Source organism: Moschus berezovskii, chromosome 17 (genome assembly GCF_049115385.1).
Source record: "Moschus berezovskii isolate FMDL1 chromosome 17, NW_MosBer_1.0, whole genome shotgun sequence".
Lineage (NCBI taxonomy): Eukaryota > Metazoa > Chordata > Mammalia > Artiodactyla > Moschidae > Moschus > Moschus berezovskii.
The window spans coordinates 65,000,070-65,019,661 of NC_142476.1; the positions used below are offsets into that span (position 1 = coordinate 65,000,070).

At 36.9% G+C, this 19,592-nt stretch overlaps 1 protein-coding gene across 5 annotated transcripts in view; it reads left to right on the top strand.

Annotated features, from left to right (window-relative positions):
- The window catches only part of NVL (nuclear VCP like), a 98,696-nt gene that overhangs the window by 26,574 nt on the left and 52,530 nt on the right, over positions 1–19,592 (top strand). For 3 of the 5 annotated variants that reach the window (XM_055419815.2, XM_088845535.1, XM_055419817.2), the window contains 5 exons: positions 3,526–3,790; positions 5,243–5,461; positions 8,827–8,931; positions 13,961–14,023; positions 16,654–16,773. In XM_055419815.2, the coding sequence (XP_055275790.2) occupies positions 3,526–3,790; positions 5,243–5,461; positions 8,827–8,931; positions 13,961–14,023; positions 16,654–16,773 (772 nt within the window). The remainder of the gene's footprint in view (positions 1–3,525; positions 3,791–5,242; positions 5,462–8,826; positions 8,932–13,960; positions 14,024–16,653; positions 16,774–19,592) is intronic. The other 2 variants (XM_055419816.2, XM_055419814.2) reach the window with 1 other exon arrangement.

Genomic DNA, 19,592 nt, shown 5'->3' on the forward strand with positions numbered 1-19,592 from the left:
CGGGATAGGCATGGGGACAGGAAGGATGGGTAGAGATGAACAGGAGACGTCATGAATGCTGAACAGGAAACTGATCAGAAGACACTGGGCAGGAGAAAGCGTTAGAAAGAGGAGGTCATCCTTCCCTTCTTGCTATTACTTAATGTGGCTTCAGCTTTTGATTGATTGGCAGTTGCTTCTTCAGCTGTTGTATTCAGCGTCATCTATAGGTATGCTCATTGTGTTCTCACATATATTAATATAATCTTTAAATGGTTGCTCAGCTATTCAAGTTAAGTTGTTTGTATTTATTTAGGAAATGTGTATTAAGCATATAGTATATGTATACTGCTGGGATAGGTAATGTAAGGAATATAAAGAATTCTAAGTCCTTGCTTTTAGGATGTTTGCAGTACAGGAAGAGAAAGAAGGCCTGTATCCTTTATCAAATCTTTTTTTGATTAAGTGCCAAACTTAATGATAGAGACATAGACACAGTAAAGCCCACCATCCCTACTAGATAAAATCCATTGTTCATTGATCCACTGTTCCATCATCAACGAAGTCCTTAAAGGGCTTACCTAGGTAGTCATATTTTGAAAACATTCAAGCCTACAGAAAAGTTGAAAGAATAATACAATAAATACAATAAATATCTGTATGTCCTTTAGCTGAATTTACCACTTGTTAACATTTTGCTATGTTTGATTTCACTCTTTATGTAAAAACATCATGTGCGTATGTGTGTGCGTATGTGTATATATCTTTATTTTTTGCCAGCCCATATGAAGGATCATGAAGCTGGAGAAATCATGATACTTTATCTGTAAATACTTCTGTGTAACTATACCATTTTCCACAGTAAAGAAACTTAACACTGATAATAATATTACTTAGTACAGTCTATTCTGATTTTCCCAGTTGCCCCCAAATGTCCATTGTTCTTTTAATCTTTCATTTTTTTAAAACCTAGAATAAAGGAGCAAACCTGCTATGTAGTAGGCATGTCCCTTTAATCTCCTTTAAAAAGTCTGTGTTCATTAGATATGGACATACTTATAGTTGACGTGACATAATGCCTGGGATTTGCATTAAAACACTCCAGGGGAAAAAAGTGGGGGATAAATAAGACTGTGAAAATGTTGATGATTATTGAAACTGAGTGATTAAAAACATGGGGGTTCATTATTGTGACAGTTTTAAAGCATATGTTTGTAAATTCTCGGCCCTCCTCTTAGTGGGAGGTGGGTCCGTATCTCCTCTTCTTGAATCTGGGCTGACCTAAGTGACCCATCAATCCATACAGAATAGGGAACTGATGCTATAGGACTTTTCTTCTAGGGCTAGCTGATCTGCTGTAGACAGTGTAGACCTCATTTCTGAGTCTAGGCCACCTGCTCCAGCCTCTTTACTCGATTGTCTTAAAACTGGAAATCTCTTAATGGTAGTTTTCTCCTCCTTTGGAGTTTTCATGTTTGTGTTAGTCGCTCAATCGTGTCCGACTCTTTGCGACCCCATGAACTATAGCCCTCGAGGCTCCTCTGTCAGTGGGGATGCTCCAGGCAAGAATACTGGAGTGGATTGCCATTCCCTTCTCCAGGGGATCTTCCCAACCCAGGGATTGAACCCTGGTCTCCTGCAGGTGGATTCTTTACCATCTGAGGAGTTTCCATAGTATGATGACCAAAACTAGCTTTTTTTAGGAGTAGACAGTTACTGAAAAAAGGATGATATTTAATGTTAGCTATTTTTTCTAAATAACATTTTTAAATTTAATTTAAAATTTTAATTAAAAAATTTAATTTTTAATTTCTAAATAACATTCTAAATTTCTTAGTATTCCTATGCATAGTAGCAAGTCAGATCTGTATTTTGAGGAAGTAGTTCTTTTTTTTATTTATTTATTTTTGGCTGTGCTGGTCTTTGCTGCTGCTCAGGCTTTTCTCTACTTGTGGTGTTCAGGCTTCTCATTGCTGTGGAGGTTTTTGTTGTGGAGCAGGGACTATAGGTTGTAGGCTTCAGTAGTTGCGGCACATGTGCTGAGTAGTTGCAGCTCCTGGACTCTAGAGCACAGGCTCAGTATTTTTGGCACATGGGCTTAGTTGCTCCGCAGCATGTGGAATCTTCCTAGATCAGGGATCCAACCTGTGTCTCCTGCATTGGCAAGCAGATTCTTTACCACCGAGCCACCAGGGAACCCCAGGAAGTAGTTCTATAATGGAACTTTTTCTTCACTCCTACTATTTACAGTATCTAATTGACAATTTTCATTTGTCAGTAATGTTCATCTGCTTCTCTTCTATTCACTTACATGATCCCAAAGGATGTTTCTATAACTTATTGTCTAGTAGCCTGACATAGTTTCTCTTACAAATTTGGAAATTTCACAACATATTATTTTGTCCAGGTTAATATATAATATCACAATATCTAAGTAATAATAATGAACATTTATTGGGAACTTACTATGCATCAGCCAGTGTTCTGGCACCTTTGCATATATTCACCTAACATCCCTATGATTAACTGCTATTATAATATATATTTAGAAAACTAAAGCACAGAAATGAAGTAACACAGAGTGCCAGAGCTGACATTCAGACTGAAGTGGTCTGGTATCAGACCTTTTGTCCAGAATATCTTTACTACTTATAAATTTTATTCAGTATTACCAAACATTATTTTAAATATTCCTTTATGATAATAATTATCCAGAAGTCCACATTACATTGACACATACCATGTTGCCAGTTGAGCGAAGTTTCTCACATATGCAATACAGGGGATCAGCAGTAAATAAAGATGGAGTTGGAGAAATACCTGTCCTAATATAGGATTGGGTATTAAAGTTTGTATCAACATAACTTTTCGTGATGAATGAAGCTAATAGTTTGAGTTTAGAGGCTTTTTTATTTCTGGCAGATGTCCATTTAATTTACTCTAAAAGAATTTACCTTATATTCTTATAAATCATTTATCTTACTTCTTCTGTAATAACTGTCAAACTGTTAAAGGCATAATATTTTTAAAAAACCTATTGTTTTATTCTATTTTCTAATACAGCAGATATTTATACCTTAATCCCTAATAGAATAAGGTGGGATATATATTAGAGAGTTAACATTTGTTGAATAAGTGACTGTTTGATCTTATGTCTGTTAAGTGAACTGTTTGATCTTAAATTGTGTCCGTTATAATACCATTGACAGAGAAGGACTTCCATAAATATATATAGTTTTAATATTTGGCCATGTTGAGTCTTGGTTGCAGCACTCAATATCTTCAATGTGTCACATGAGATCTTTATTGTTTTGGTGCGTGGACTCTAGTTGTGGCAGGGGGCTCAGTAGTCACGGCGTGGGGACTTAGTTGCTCTGTGGCATGTGGGATGTTAGTTCCCCGACCAGGGATCAAATCCACGTCCCTTGCATTGCAAGGCAGATTTTAACCTCTGAACCACCAGGGGAGTCCCCATAAATATATTTGGTGACTTATTTTTACTAGTAGGTTAGGAATCTCAATTTCTTTTCCTTGTCTTTTCCACAGAATACTTCAGACTTTGTGCAGAAAACTAAGACTTCCCGAAACTTTTCATTTTCGTCACTTAGCACACCTCACACCGGGCTTCGTTGGTGCTGACCTGATGGCACTCTGCCGAGAGGCAGCCATGTGTGCAGTCAACAGGGTCTTAATGAAGCTGCAAGAGCAGCACAAGAAAAATCCTGAGATTGAAGCTTCGCCCTCTGAAGGAGACCAGGAAGAAAGGACTGGAACTGAACCCACTTCTAAAACACAGGTGCTTTCTGTACAGGTACTTTAAATGACCTTAAACTGTCATTTGAATGTTTCTAATTTGTGTTAACCTTAAAAGCAGGCAGGTGTCAGTGTAGTTGAAGTTTGTGATTTTCTGTTTCACTGGCACTGTGTCTTTAAAATAATTGTTATACCCAGTAAATGTAAAATTTCAGAAGTACAAGTTGTTTTACTTTTTTCAGTTGATTCCAAATAAATTCCCTTTGTAATAATGATTATGAAATCTAGAGCAGGGGTTGACATGCTGTGGCACGCTGTGGCCCACCTACTTACCTCCTGTTTTTGCAAATTAAAATTCTCTTGGAGCGTAGCCATACTCATTTATTGGTATAGAGTCTTTTTCTGTTTTCACACATGACAGCAGGAGTCTCATAGGTGTCTGTACAGCCAAGATTGCACGACTCACAAAGTCTCTGCTGTTTACTCTCTCTTTCCAGAAAATTTGTCAACTCCTGTGATAACATTGACATTTGGTTATAATTCCAGGTTATCTTTTGTTAGGCAGACTAAAATAGTCTGCTGACATCAGCATATCCTTGGCCCTAACTTCAGCTGGGGGACAATGCTGGGAATGTGAGAGGGATGTTTATCATCTAAGATCTGTTAAAATTTTGAGTCTTGTGAGTCATGAAAACTCAATATAACATTTATATAGCATTTTATAGCTTGAACAGGGGGATTTTATATAATTTGAACCGTATAAATTTGTCAAATAAATACCATTCCTGTCCCCATTTTATAGTCAAAGGAATGAAGCTTAAGAGATGGTGACTTGCCTGAGGCCAGGTGGCCTCTACTTTCCAGAACAGGGGCTTAGATCCAGGTCTTTGGTTTTCAAATCATTTGTTTCTTCCTTACTCATTTGGAACCGAAAGGATATCTGTTAAGAATAATAATAGACTTATTCCTTTTATAATAGTGCATGTAAATTAGGATTTTATTAATTGAATTATTAGGTTACTTTTTATACCTGTTCTTTTCATATTCCTCAAAGAGCAAGAAATCTGCCTTTGAAGTTCAAGATTCGTTAGTACTAGGAAAATTGCCTGCTTTCTGTTTAGTTGATAAATCATCAAAGAACCATATTATGAAATCATACTGCTACCAGAGTAACTTTAATTTTATCAAAATTCACCTGTTTCTTGAATATGTAAAAAGTGAAAATTGGAAATACGTGGTTGTTGAAATGAATATTTACCAATTGCTCATGCCCTGGTATAGTATATAAAAATTATTCTTATTTTTGTTAATATCTTTGTTAATTCTTATTATTTCTTGGCTAAATCAGAGCAAAAGAAATGACCTGTATCAATAAAGACAATTATTAAAATGTATAGAGGTTTATATATCTTACAGAAATGTTACACTAAGAACATTTAAAAGTGTAAACAGTAACTTTTTCAACAAGCTTTGTGGTTTTTCAGTTTTTCCCTCATTTGTTTCCTTTAAGGAAGAATTGCAAAGGCTGCTGGGGTTGCTAAGGAACCAAGATCCCCTCTCAGAGGAGCAGCTCAAAGGACTGTGCATTGAGTTGAATGATTTCATTGTTGCTCTGTCCTCTGTCCAACCCTCTGCCAAAAGGGAGGGCTTTGCCACTGTCCCTAATGTGACATGGGCAGATATTGGTGCCCTGGAAGACATTAGAGAAGAGCTCACCATGGCGATATTGGTAGGTGTTTCTGCCACTAACTGTTGTTGGTGTGTGTGATGCCTAAACAGCCATGCATGTGTACTGGGTTATATGTCTAAATTGGCATGATGATACACTTTCTGTGACAGGTTCTCTTGTAATATTATTATTACATAATAATATATTAATTATTATTGTATGGTAATAACTATAATAATTCTTGTATAACAATACAGTAATACTATTGTAACACCCCAATGATGGCTTTTTATTCTTCTGTGATTTGTTTTATATTTACTCTCTTGGTTGTCTTTGAATTCTATGGCACTGAGGTTTAAAGAGAAAAAAGATTTAGGATTCAATCAAGAATAAATTATCTGAGAAATACTTTCTGAGCTCAGTCACACTCATTGGGATCAAAACAGTTTGAGTGTCCATGAAACTTTTGGTTAATTTTCATTTACTCTTTTCCACTTGCTCCTTCATGGTTCATTAATGATTTCCAATCCATTTCAGTTCAATTCAGTCACTCAGTCGTGTCCAACTCTTTGCAAGCCCATGGACTGCAGCACGCCAGGCTTCCCTGTCTATCACCAACTACTATTTTGCTCAAACTCATGTCAGTTGAGTCGGTGATGCTATCCAACCATGTCATCCTCTGTTGTCCCCTTCTCCTTTTGTCTTTAATCTTTCCCAGCATCAGGGTCTTTTCCAATGAGTTATTCTTCACATCAGGTGGCTAAAGGATTGGAGTTTCAGCTTCAGCATCAGTTCTTCCAATGAATATTCAGGACTGATTTCCTTTAGGATGGACTGGTTGAATCTCCTTGCAGTCCATGGGATGCTCAAGAGTCTTCTCCAACACCACAGGGCAAAAGCACAAATTTTTCAGTGCTCAGCTTTCTTTATAGTCCAACTCTCACATCCATACATGACTACTGGAAAAACCATAGCTTTGACTTTATGGACCTTTGTTGGCCAAGTAATGTCTCTGCTGTTTAATATGCTGTCTAGGTAGGTCATAACTTTTCTTCTAAGGAGCAAGCATCTTTTAATATCATGGCGGCACTCACCATCTGCAGTGATTTTGGAGCCCATAACATGAAGTCTGTCATTGTTTCCATTGTATCCCTATATATTTGCCATGAAGTGATAGGATCAGATGCCATGATCTTAGTTTTCTGAATGTTGAGTTTTATGCCAGCTTTTTCGGTCTCCTTTTTCACTTTCATCAACTGGCTCTTTAGTTCTTCTTCACTTTCTGCCATAAGGGTGGTGTTATCTGCATATCTGAGGTTATTAATATTTCTCCCGGCAATCTTGATTCCAGCTTGTGCTTCTTCCAGCCCAGCGTTCCTCAGGATGTACTCTGCATAGAAGATAAATAAGCAGGGTGACAATATACAGCCTTGACATACTCCTCTCCTGATTTGGAACCAAACTGTTGTTCCATGTCCAGTTCTAACTGTTGTTTCTTGACCTGCATATAGGTTTCTGATGAGGCAGGTCAGGTGGTCTGGTATTCCCATCTCTTGAAGAATTTTCCACAGTTTATTGTGATCCACACAGTCAAAGGCTTTGGCATAGTCAATGAAGCAGAAATAGATGTTTTTCTGGAACTCTCTTGCTTTTTCGATGATCCAGGGGATATTGGCAATTTGATCTCTGGTTCCTCTGCCTTTCCTAAAACTAGCTTGAACATCTGGAAGTTCACGGTTCACATATTGCTGAAGCCTGGCTTGGAGAATTTTGAGCATGACTTTACTAGCGTGTGAGATGAGTGCAATTGGTGCGGTAGTTTGAGCATTCTTTGGCATTGCCTTTCTTTGGGATTGGGATGAAAACTGACCTTTTCCAGTCCTGTGGCCACTGCTGAGTTTTCCAAATTTGCTGGCATATTGAGTGCAGCACTTTCACAGCATCATCTTTCTTGAAAGATTTGAAATAGCTCCACTGGAATTCTATCACCTCTACCAGCTTTGTTTGTAGTGATGCTTCTTAAGGCCCACTTGACTTTGCATTCCAGGATGTCTGGCTCTAGGTGAGTGATCACACCGTCGTGATTGTCTGGGTTTTGAAGATCTTTTTTTGTATAGTTCTTCTGTGTATTCTTGCCACCTCTTCTTAATCTCTTCTGCTTCTGTTAGGTCCCTACCATTTCAGTCCTTTATTGTGCCCATCTTTGCATTAAATGTTCCCTTCAGTTCAGTTCAGTTCAGTCGCTCAGTCGTGTCTGACTCGCCACGACCCCATGAATCACAGCACTCCAGGCCTCCCTGTCCCTCACCAACTCCCGGAGTTCACTCAAACTCATGTCCACAGAGTCGGGGATGCCATCCAGCATCTCATTCTCTGTCGTCCCCGTCTCCTCCCACCCCCAATCCCTCCTAGCATCAGAGTCTTTTCCAGTGAGTCAACTCGTCGCATGAGGTGGCCAAAGTATTGCAGTTTCAGCTTTAGCATCAGTCCTTCCAGTGAACACCCAGGACTGATCTCCTTTAGAATGGACTGGTTGGATCTCCTTGCAGTCCAAGGGACTCTCAAGAGTCTTCTCCAACACCACAGTTCAAAAGCATCAATTCTTCGGCGATCAGCTTTCTTCACAGTCCAACTCTCACATCCATTCATGACCACAGGAAAAACCATAGCCTTGACTAGACGGACCTTGGTTGGCAAAGTAATGTCTCTGCTTTTTAATATACTATCAAGGTTGGTCATAACTTTCCTTCCAAGGAGTAAGCGTCTTTTAATTTCATGGCTGCAGTCAGCATCTGCAGTGATTTTGGAGCCCCAAAAAATAAAGTCTGACACTGTTTCCACTGTTTTTCCATCTATTTCCCATGAAGTGATGGGACCAAATGCCATGATCCTAGTTTTCTGAATGTTGAGCTTCAAGCCAACCTTTTCACTCTCCTCTTTCACTTTCATCAAGAGGCTTTTTAGTTCCTCTTCACTTTCTGCCATAAGGGTAGTGTCATCTGCATAGAGGTGTGTAAATATTAAAAGAAAATACACAGAGATGGTAGAGGTCAGGTATCTCCTGCTGTTGACTACATGGAGAAAAACTGCTGCTTCTGATTTCTTAAAGGGGAGCAGTGCCTAAAATTTTTATAGCCTAGAAATCTAGAGACATTTTCTAAAAATTTCTGCGTTTAAAATGTTGAAATATTGTATCTAAAATGTTCCCAGAACTTACATTTAAGTATAAATTTTTCAAGATCAAGGATTTTAAATTTATCGCCCTTTACCTCATGCTGGGAACAGAGGGAGGTACTCTGTGCTAAGCTCTGTTCTTATCTTCAGGCCTCACAATAAGTGTTGAAAATAGGCATCTAGAGATAATTTGAATATGCAGTACAGAGGGGACATTTGTAACAGGTCGATGTTGGGATTGTGTTTTCCAGGCACCAGTACGTAACCCAGACCAGTTTAAAGCTCTTGGCTTGGTGACTCCAGCTGGAGTCCTCCTGGCTGGTCCTCCTGGCTGTGGAAAAACTCTGCTCGCAAAGGTATGGAATAAATCAGTGGCATGTATTTTGTTTCTTACTATCAGTTAGGGTAGTATGAATTCAACTTTAAATGTTACAGTGGGATATTTTTGCCTAGTTTCTGTTAGAAGTTCATTTTGGAAAGACTAGCAAATTTTCTTCATGAAAGTTTCCCACTTTTATTTGAATTACAAAAGATACATCACTGAAGATTTTGAAAAGAAAATTTTTAATATACCAAAACCCCATCGATTTTAACAGAAATTATATATTCTCTGTATTATATTCATTTTAATGAGCATTATAACATAGTTGTAGTTTGTAGCTAGGTTTGTTTCCTGCCTTGGTATAGTTATTATTTATAAGTATTTTTTTCTGCATTCCTTATTGTAGTTGTTAGTTTGAAAGCTTAGTTTTTTACAGTATTAATAGAAAAAATAGATAAGCATAAAGGGAAAGCATTGCTTACAATCCTCTCTCTCTTGCCTGCTAATGATTTCATTTTGTTATTAGTCCTTCGAGATGTTATTCTCCACTTACATATCAAGATAACATATATAACTTTTACACATATTTGTACAACTATAAGATTTTTACACATGGGTTTCTCACTTAGCAATACTTCTTGAACATCTTCCCATGTCAATTTACATAGATAATCATTAGTGTTTTTAATACCTGTATAGTATTCTGCCATGAAGATGCCCTATAATTCATGAAATGATCCCCTGTTTAAACAGCACTGCATGAAACAGTCCTGTGCTGACATTTTTGTCCTTTGATGGGTAATTTTCATAGAGTGCATTCCTGAATACTTTTTTAATGAAAAGAATGCATGCGTGTAAAGGTTTTGATCTATTACCACTCCATCAAAATAATTTGTTCCCCAGTTACACTTGATCCGTTACCAAAGTGTCTTCTAAGAAGTCTGTGCTGCGTTTCTCCCCTTTCGGTAGAGTGTGAGTGTCTATTTCCCCAGCACCCTGAATTGGCAATAGCCGTTGACACTGTTTTTAATATTTGACAGTCTTATAGGTAAACAGGGTTATCTTCCAGGTTTTAAGTTATGTTTTAAAAATTACTAGTGGGATTTTAAAAATAATGTGTTTTATTGGCTTCTTTCTTGATGAATTGTTTGTTCATATCCTTTGTTTTCCTACTGGCATGCATGTGATTTTCTTATAATCACTCTTCATATAGTAAGATATGTTATATTCGTAGTTTATCAGTGTTTTGGGCCTTCTTATTTTGTTAATCATACTTCTGACACTTTTTAGGTTTTGTGGCTTCCCCCCTGCCCCCAGTAATCATCTGGGCAGTTTTCTTAGTCTTTTGTGATTCCTACCTTCCCACTGGAATCAAGCTTACTAGAGCCGTTTTTGCTATTTGTAACTTATATTAGTCATGGATTTTAGTGTCTGTATAATATTCCATCTATAATTTACTTAATCCTTATTACCTTTTAAAAACATTTGGATTACTTGTAAACAAATTAAAATTGATGGCAAAAATAAATTGATTAAAAATAAAATTGTAAAATCAAAAAATAAAATTAATGGCATTTTTAGTAAGTTTCACAGCAGCCAGATTATTTGTGGCTCCTTAGGAAATAACAGATATCCACAGTGCCATTTGCTCGTGTGTGTGTGTACATGTAAAATTGTTTAAACTTATTTTTACTCATATCATTACATTTTCTTGCTTAATGCTTCTAGTACTCTTATACAGCATTGCTGTAAAGGAGTTTGGGAGCAAAGGAGGTGGATGAGAACAAAGGAGGGGGTTGTTGGTCTACATTCTTTTTGCAGTGGTTTTAGAAAACTATAACCAAAAGGAAGGTCCTGCAAGCTAAGTGGATTCACTGGGCTGATGCAGTTCCCTGGCCTGGGTGCCTTTCATGTTTGTTTTTGAATTGGTTATATTTGCACCTCAGGTTCTTATTAGTTCCCGTTCCGTCGCTCAGTTGTGTCCAACTCTATGCGACCCCGTGGACTGTAGCCTACCAGGCTTCTCCGTCCATGGGATTCTCCAGGCAAGAATACTGGAGTGGGTTACCGTTTCCTTCTCCAGGGGATCTTCCCGACCCAGGGATCAAATCCGGGTCTCCCACATTGGAGGCAGACGCTTTAACCTCTGAGCCACCAGGGAAGCCCTCTTATTAGTTACCCATGTTATATATGATACTGTGTGTGTCAGTCACAATCTCCCAATTTATCCCTCCCCTCTTATTTACATTTTTAAGAATTCCTTGACAGTTAAATGGAAAATAGACTGGAGGAAGGCAAGAGGGAGAGGAAGCTAGTTAGGGTTTTGGGGTTTGGTTTGATCTGGCTTTTTTGCATGTTCAGACAATAGGACATGGTGTGGATGAAGGTGATGGTATAGGGGACAAACAGGAAGTGACAGACTCACCTATATTTTAACATTAGAGTGAGTAGAACTTCCAGATGAGTTCACTGATCTAACAAATCAAGGGGAGACACTGTGGCTTTGTCTTAGAAAATGTATTTACTGGGATGAAGAGGAAAAGAATTTGGGGTGTGGGGTTTGGAGAGTTAGGGGAGATTCAAGAGTCCTGCTTTGGAAATGACAGACTTGAAATTCCTATAAGATGCAAATGGAAAGATTTTTTGAAAGATCCAAGTGGAGATGCTGAAGAGTGTGTTGAACACAAATCTTGAGCTCAGATATCAAGTTTTAAACATAGGAAGGAACTTTATTTCCTGATCATTTTGAAGTTTTGAGTGATTTTATTTTATTTAGATTTAATCTCTGCATTCACAGTATAGTTTTTGGATTCTTCTAAATGTATCACCATACGTTTCTCCTTTGTTGCTATCTTTGGCTTTAAACCATATGGCTTATTCTTTGTTAAAAAATTATCTGTAAGTACCATAAAGTACAGAAAAGGTATGGACCTAACAGAAGCAGAAGAGATTAAGAGGTGGCAAGAATACACAGAAGAACTATACAAAAAAGATCTTCATGATCCAGATAATCACGATGGTGTGATCACTCACCTAGAGCAAGACATCCTGGGATGCAAAGTCAAGTGGACCTTAGGAAGCATCACTACGAACAAAGCTAGTAGAGGTGATGGAATTCCAGTGGAGCTATTTCAAATCCTAAAAGATGATGCTGTGAAAGTGCTGCACTGAATATGCAGCAAATTTGGAAAACTCAGCAGTGGCCACACGACTGGAAAAGATCAGTTTTCATTCCAATCCCAAAGAAAGGCAATTCCAAAGAATGTTCAAACTACCACACAGCTGCACTCATCTCACATTCTAGCAAAGTAAAGCTTAAAATTTTCCAAACCCATCTTCAACAGTGCGTGAACCATGAACTTCCAGATGTTCAAACTGGATTTAGAAAAGACAGAGGAACCAGAGATCATATTGCCAATATCCATTGGATCATCGAAAAAGCAAGTGAGTTCCAGAAAAACGTCTGCTTTATTGACTATGTCAAAGGCTTTGCAGAGAAGGCAGTGGCACACCACTCCAGTACTCTTGCCTGGAAAATCCCGTGGACGGAGGAACCTGGAAGGCTGCAGTCCATGGGGTCGCTGAGGGTCGGACACGACTGAAGTGACTTAGCAGCAGCAGTAGCAAAGCCTTTGACTGTGGATCACAACAAACTATGGAAAATTCTTCAAGAGATGGGAATGCAGACCACCTGACCTGGCTCCTGAGAAATCTGTATGCAGATCAAGAAGCAACAGATAGAACTGGACATGGAACAACAGTTTGGTCCAAATCGGGAAAGGAGTACGTCAAGGCTGTGTATTGTCACCCTGCTTATTTTAACTTATATGCAGAGTACATCATGAGGAACGCTGGGCTGGAAGAAGCACAAGCTGGAATCAAGATTGCCAGGAGAAATATTAATAACCTCAGATATGCAGATGACACCACCCTTACGGCAGAAAGTGAAGAACTAAAGAGCCTCTTGATGAAAGTGAAAGAGGAGAGTGAAAAAGTTGGCTAAAAACTCAGCATTCAGAAAACGAAGATCATGGCATCTGGTCCCATCACTTCATGGGAAATAGATGGGGAAACAGTGGAAACAGTGAGAGACTTTGTTTTCTTGGGCTCCAAAATCACTGCAGATGCTGATTGCAGCCATGAAATTAAAAGACGCTTGCTCCTTGGAAGAAAAGTTATGACCAACCTAGATAGCACATTAAACAGCAGAGACATTACTTTGCCAACAAAGGTCCGTCTAGTCAAGACTGTGGTTTTTCCAGTAGTCACATATTGATGTGAGAGTTGGACTGTAACGAAAGCTGAAGAATTGATGCTTTTGAATTGTTGTGTTGGAGAAGACTCGTTGAGCATCCCATGGACTGCAGGGAAATCCAACCAGTCCATCCTAAATGAAATCAGTTCTAAATATTCATTGGAGGGGCTGATTTGAACTCCAGTACTTTGGCCACCTGTTGAAAAGAACTGAGTCACTGGAAAAGAGACTGATGCTGGGAAAAATTGAAGGCGGGAGAAGGGGGCGACAAAGGAGGAAATGGTTGGATGGCATCACCGACTCAATGGACATGAGTTTGAGTAAGCTCCGGGAGTTGGTGATGGACAGGGAGGCCTGGCGTGCTGCATTCCATGGGGTCACAAAGAGTCGGACACGACTGAGCGACCGAACTGTCTGAAGTACCATCAAGACTGATATTGATGCTTTTGGATTATAAATGAGTGAATGAACGATTACTCTCATTGGGCGGGGCATTTGTGCCCAGTGAGATTATGATTTTACTAGGATTCTAAGCTCAGGCTTCAGATATGCTTACATATACCACAGTTATGCAAACAAAAGATTTACATAAATGTTTCTGGTCATTTCCATCTGATTTTTTGTCCGAGTAATTTGTGAAAAGTATTGAGTTTCCTTTTATTCCCATTTGTCTATTCTCCTTCTAATGAGAAAGAGGCAACTGTGAAAAGGGGGAATAGAGATAAACCGCAAAAATTCCTTGTATTATCACATATTATTAGTATTCTATTTTATACTTGTCTTATTTGTATCTTTTTCCTCTTACTAGGCTGTTGCGAATGAGTCTGGGTTAAATTTTATATCTGTCAAGGGCCCTGAATTACTGAACATGGTAAGTTGCTGTGGCATTAGCAATTATTTTTTATTAGGAAAAGTAATGGTCATTCAGATTATAGGGTCCTCAGATTGTTGAAATAGTCGTGGTATTTTAGTAAAATCACTGCATTAGGAGTGAAGAGATTGAGCTTTGCTTTGCTGTACTGTTCAGTGTGTATAAATGCTGTCTTAATTAAGTCTGTTAACATCTGAGCCTAAATTTTTTCACCAGCAAAATAGAAATAATCAAAACAGTCAACATTTTAAAGCACTTTACATGTATTATTCTTCAACAACCCTGTGAGGTACATATTATTGTTGCCCTGATTCACAGATGAGGAAACTTAAGTTTCGAGGAGTTGTATAACTCGGCCAGTCCCCAGTAGCTTGGGGTGGTGGAGCTGACACTTGAATCTGTGTCATCAGACTCCTATTCTGCTTTCCTTCAGATGAGTTAAGGATTAATAAATAAAAATACTTAGAGGGAAAGAAATCACTGAAGCATTTACTATATAATAACTTCTTTCTGCATTTAAGCAGTTTGTATCTCAAGTTTGAGACTTTGAATTTCTTATTTCCTGTTTATGCCTATGAAAAGTAAAAATGCCATTCCATAATATTCAAAGAAAGAAGAAATGAAAATAGTATCATTTGTTTAAAAAGGCTTTTTCAATTTATTCAGTGCACTTTTTACATTTACTATATTTATTATATATTTATCCCTAAATTAAGAAAATAACTTTTAAGTGTAGTAGTCATGTAGTTAATGTTAAAACCACTATCTTTTAGAGGTATATAATATTTATAAATAAAGTTATGATGTCTGGGCTTTCCATCAAAATAACAAGTAGAAAGAAAGTGGACAGGGTTTAGATGAAACAAACTGATCATGAATTTTGTTGATATTTATGAAGCTGGGTAGTATATGTATTTGGGATTCATTACATTATTATGTCTACTTTCATTATATGTTTGGAACTGCTTTTATAAATGATAAAAACAAAGCCACTTTTTATAAATGGTATGTGTTCTTTTATAACTTGATTTTGTTATTTTTGTTAAACATTATAATATTTCTCTTTGTTGATATATTTGCCTCTAGTTGTCAGTTTTATGTGTAGTAGTCTATTGAATGACTTATAACCACAGTTTTAAAAACTTAACTCTGTTACAACCTTGAGGGATGGCATGGATTGGGAGATAGGAAGGTTCAAGAGGAAGGGGAAATATGTATACGTATGGCTGATTCATGTTGATGTATGGCAGAAACCAACATAGTATTGTAAAGCAATTATTATCCTCCAATTAGAAATTTTTAAAAAATAAAAACTCAGTTTTTTTCTGGATAGATGCTTAAGTTGAGCATTATATACATGTCAGTGTGCAACACCAAAGACCCACCACAGCCAGAATCAATTAGTTAAATTTCAAAATATCTACTGAATGCTTTGGTTCAGCATTCCAAGTTTAATTTTTGTTAATTTAGATTTTTTCAGGAAACTAAATTGGTCTGTTGTATTTGTACACTGTGCAGGATGTTATGGTCACAGCAAAATTTGAAATGGTCATGGCTTCTGCTTTCCAAGGACTTAATGTTGTAATATGGTGAAGGTATTGTAGAATAGCTCAAAAATTATAACAGTAGGAGGTGCTGTAAGAGATGAGAGAGTGATGCGAAGAAAGATCAGTGATCTTTTAGATTGCAAGAACTATGTTGAGGTAGGTTGGAAAAGCAGGTCATGTGAGAGAAGCAGAATAAGGAAAAGTACAATGAAAGATATAGGACAGATCTACTAGGAAAATAAGATCTACTCAGTTAGAAAATAGAAGTACTTTAATTGCTGTTGTCTCTCATGTCTTCTGTGCCTTAATTACTTTCATATGGCCATATAGTCATACAGTAATATAAAAGATACTTTATGGTATAATTGGCATTGTAAAGATGTTTTCAGATTCTGTCTTATTTAGCAGTATTAGAAAAAAAGCTTTTCTTAGTTAGCTAGGTTGAAATTTTACACAAATAATTTTTTGTGCCTAGCTAAAAGTGAAACTATTTTACAAATAACTTTTTATTTTAGTTAGTTCTAATGTTATAGCTGCCTGTGAATTGCTTTGTATTTTGATTTTACCACACAGTATGCATTTATGAAACCTGGTAGATATCTAGCTGGCTTAATTTGCCTCCTCTGGTGCTATATTATCATCATGAGTTCTTCCTTTAACAAGATGACCTATATAGAAACAACAGTAGGACAGTAAGTTGTCCTCTTTGCATTTAAAATACTGTTGAATTAATGAAAATATCTGCTGGGTATTTTATATGCATAAAGCATTGATCAGTTCTATGCCTTAGAATTGTGGAATTTTTCTTGACCTAGAAGAGACCTTATATTCTATTTAGTCTTCATTTTATAAATGAGGAAATTTATAATAAGTTTAAATAAGAGCTAATTTTATGAAGTTGAACCACATAAAACTATTTTTATAGGTCAGAATGGTTAAATGTCAGCTGTTGCCTGTGGTTTGACCTAATGCTTTTTGAACTCTGATATATACATGTCATTTGAAACTAGTATTACTATAATTTGGCCCAAACTCCAAAGTTGATTTGTTTCTACATTTTATTTCCATTCTGTGTATGGTCAGTATGTTGGTGAGAGTGAGCGTGCTGTGCGACAGGTTTTTCAACGAGCCAAGAACTCAGCACCCTGTGTGATATTCTTTGATGAAGTGGATGCCTTATGCCCTCGAAGATCAGCCCGAGAGGTAGGTATCATAGTTTAGTGATTATAGATTTTTTTGAAGCACCAAACCTTTTTTAACTTCTTGCAAAGTTACGTAGAGTTCAAATAATTGTTTTATAAAGTCATTCCTTGAGAACGCTGAGACTATTTAAGTGAAGAAACCTAGTAATTTGAAAACAGCCTAAGGATAACAGTTTTATTTTTATTAGTCTCTGTATTCATTTTGTTTTCTTGTGTATTATTTTGGTTTCTCATACCTGTTTGACACAAGTGTGTTGTTGGGAATGGAATGTTAGTTCTGGATAGCTTACCTTGTAATCTGATGATTCTTTTCAGGGTTCCTGAAACAGTAGAAAATATAATTTAAGACATCATGTGCTCCAAGTAGGGTCAGATGATATGCTTTAAGACTCAGCACCATTTCTATCTGGGGAAGATATAAATTGATCTGCATTAAATACCACTTGCATTACTACTGTGAGTCACTGTTCTTAGAAATTTCAGTACAATGAGTGCCCAGAAATAGTTCTCAGGAATACTGTTGTAAAAGAGTTGGAAGAGTAGTGAAGCATAATATAAAAAAATACATAACCTTTTGAAGAGAATAGCAAAAACTGTGTCGTGAGTACATTTATTACAAGATGATTAAGGAAGTGATTGTATTTCTCTTGTGATTTATCTTCAAATAGTTATTCTGTGTGTGGTCTTAGGTTATGAAGCATTCGTTAGGTGCCTCATTTTCCCAAAAGCGTTAAAAAGTCACAGAAACAAAACTTGACTGGGATAAGTGTGCTTGGTATCATAGCAGTTTTGTTTCCTCACCTAGTAGTCAGCAGTATTGCAAAAAATCTTTTATTACAGTCTTATCTCTGATAGTGATGTGAGTGGCCAGGGCAGAGATCCTTCCAAGGTTCTCTTGCCAGCTGTCACACTCCAAAACCTAATGTGCATCCCAGGGCAAAACCCTACACATTATGTCCAGCTGCTGGAGGCATGCCATGCTCTGAATTTTACTTTTCACTCCCTTCTCTTTCATTGACAGCCTATTCATTGGTTTGCATCTCTCTGTTATCAATTGGTAATTTAAATTAGGAGGAGTTCACCGAGGTGTATATCCAGTCAACTCCCTGCCCTCAAAGAAGTCTGCATCCGTATGAACTACATTTCTAACTTCTAGGTTCTCTCTCATGCCTCACTCTACCTCACATTTTTGTATTCAGAATACGTGTTTTTCTTTGACATTTTCACCTGAAGGGGATCTGAAAATATTTTAAAATTAAATGTATCCTTTTTATTTTTTATCATGGAAGTTACTCATGAATACATATTGTGAAAAATTCAAATAAAGTATAAAGAGAGTCAATCTTTTCTTCCTGTTCTCCTCCCTGTTATTCTTGGAGGTTACATCTGCTGACAGCTGAGTGTTTTGCATTTGTGGCCTGGAACTTTTCCTGTAATGTTAAAAACATGTATGATTTCGATTTCTTTTTTAATATAAGTGTGGTCATTCTATCTTGACACTTTCGCCATGTTCTTAATAACTTATTTTTTAGCTGTTACATAAATATTCCACCGTCTGGATAGAGAAGATTAACTCAGTAATTCCTCTGTTTAGGACATTTGCATTGTTTCTAGTTGTTTCTCTTACAAATACATCTGTATTGATTCTTATCACATACTTTTGTGTCCAGGTGGGAATATGTGAGAGTTCTGGAAGTAGAATTTCTGGGTAGAAAATGTATACATATATTTTGAAAGTTAATACTAAATCTTTTTTTCACAAAAACTGCCAGTCACATACATCTACCAACAGCAGTGTGTAAAATAACTATTTCCTATATCTTTGTCATTAATGGGTAATGCCTATCTTTTTATTTTTCTCAGTTTTATTGTCAAAACATGGTATTAAATTTTAGTATTCATGTCTCTGATCCTTTTGCTATTGACCCTATTTGTTTTTCTTTGCTTGCTTTGGCAACACATATGACATGTCTTCTCCTTTTTTTGTTGTTAATTTATAAGAGCTGTTTATATATGATGGTGATTAGTCTATTGACTATTTATGTATATTGGTACTATTTTCCCCAGATTTATCACTTAGCTTTTTTTATTATATAAAATTTTATATTTTAATATAGTAAAATCAATTCTGAGGTTTTTACTTAGGTAGAACAGTATTGTGGTTTTTTTTTTTCTTTTTTCCTTGAATCTGGATTATAATTCTGTTAATGTCCTAACTGTTAATGCTTTGTCTCCATGGAGTGATAATAAGGTACATCAAAATTTTTTTCTGGAGAAATCAGTGTGTTAAACTCATTACTGCCTCTGTACACAAAGTTTTTGTTGAAAAAAGGCAATTAATGACAAAAAGAAGCTCAGCACTACTTTTCTCATTTCCTCCATTGTGAATTTTAAAGCTCTCTGTGTTTAATGGGTAAATAACCCTCTTTTCACCAACTTCTTGTACCTTTCTCTTGGATGTTGCCCTGAGCTTTGTATTACATGCTTCATGGAAAAGAGAAAAGGCCTCAGTGTCCCAGCTGATAGCTCTGGATATCCAGTGTCCTGGGGAGTCTGATCTGGCATCCAAACACTGAGTCTTGGGACTTCCGTGTCAGTCCAGTGGTTAAAACTTCACCTATCAATACAAGGGGTGCATGCTTGATCCTTGATCAGGGATCTAAGATCCCACATGCCTTGCAGCTGAGAAACCATAACCTAAAACAGAAAAGATATTGTAATAAATTCAATAAAGACTTTAAAGATGGTATACATCAAAAAAATCTTTAAATACCTTAAAAAAAAGAGGTGAGTCTAGATTTGCCCAAAGGGAAATTCACT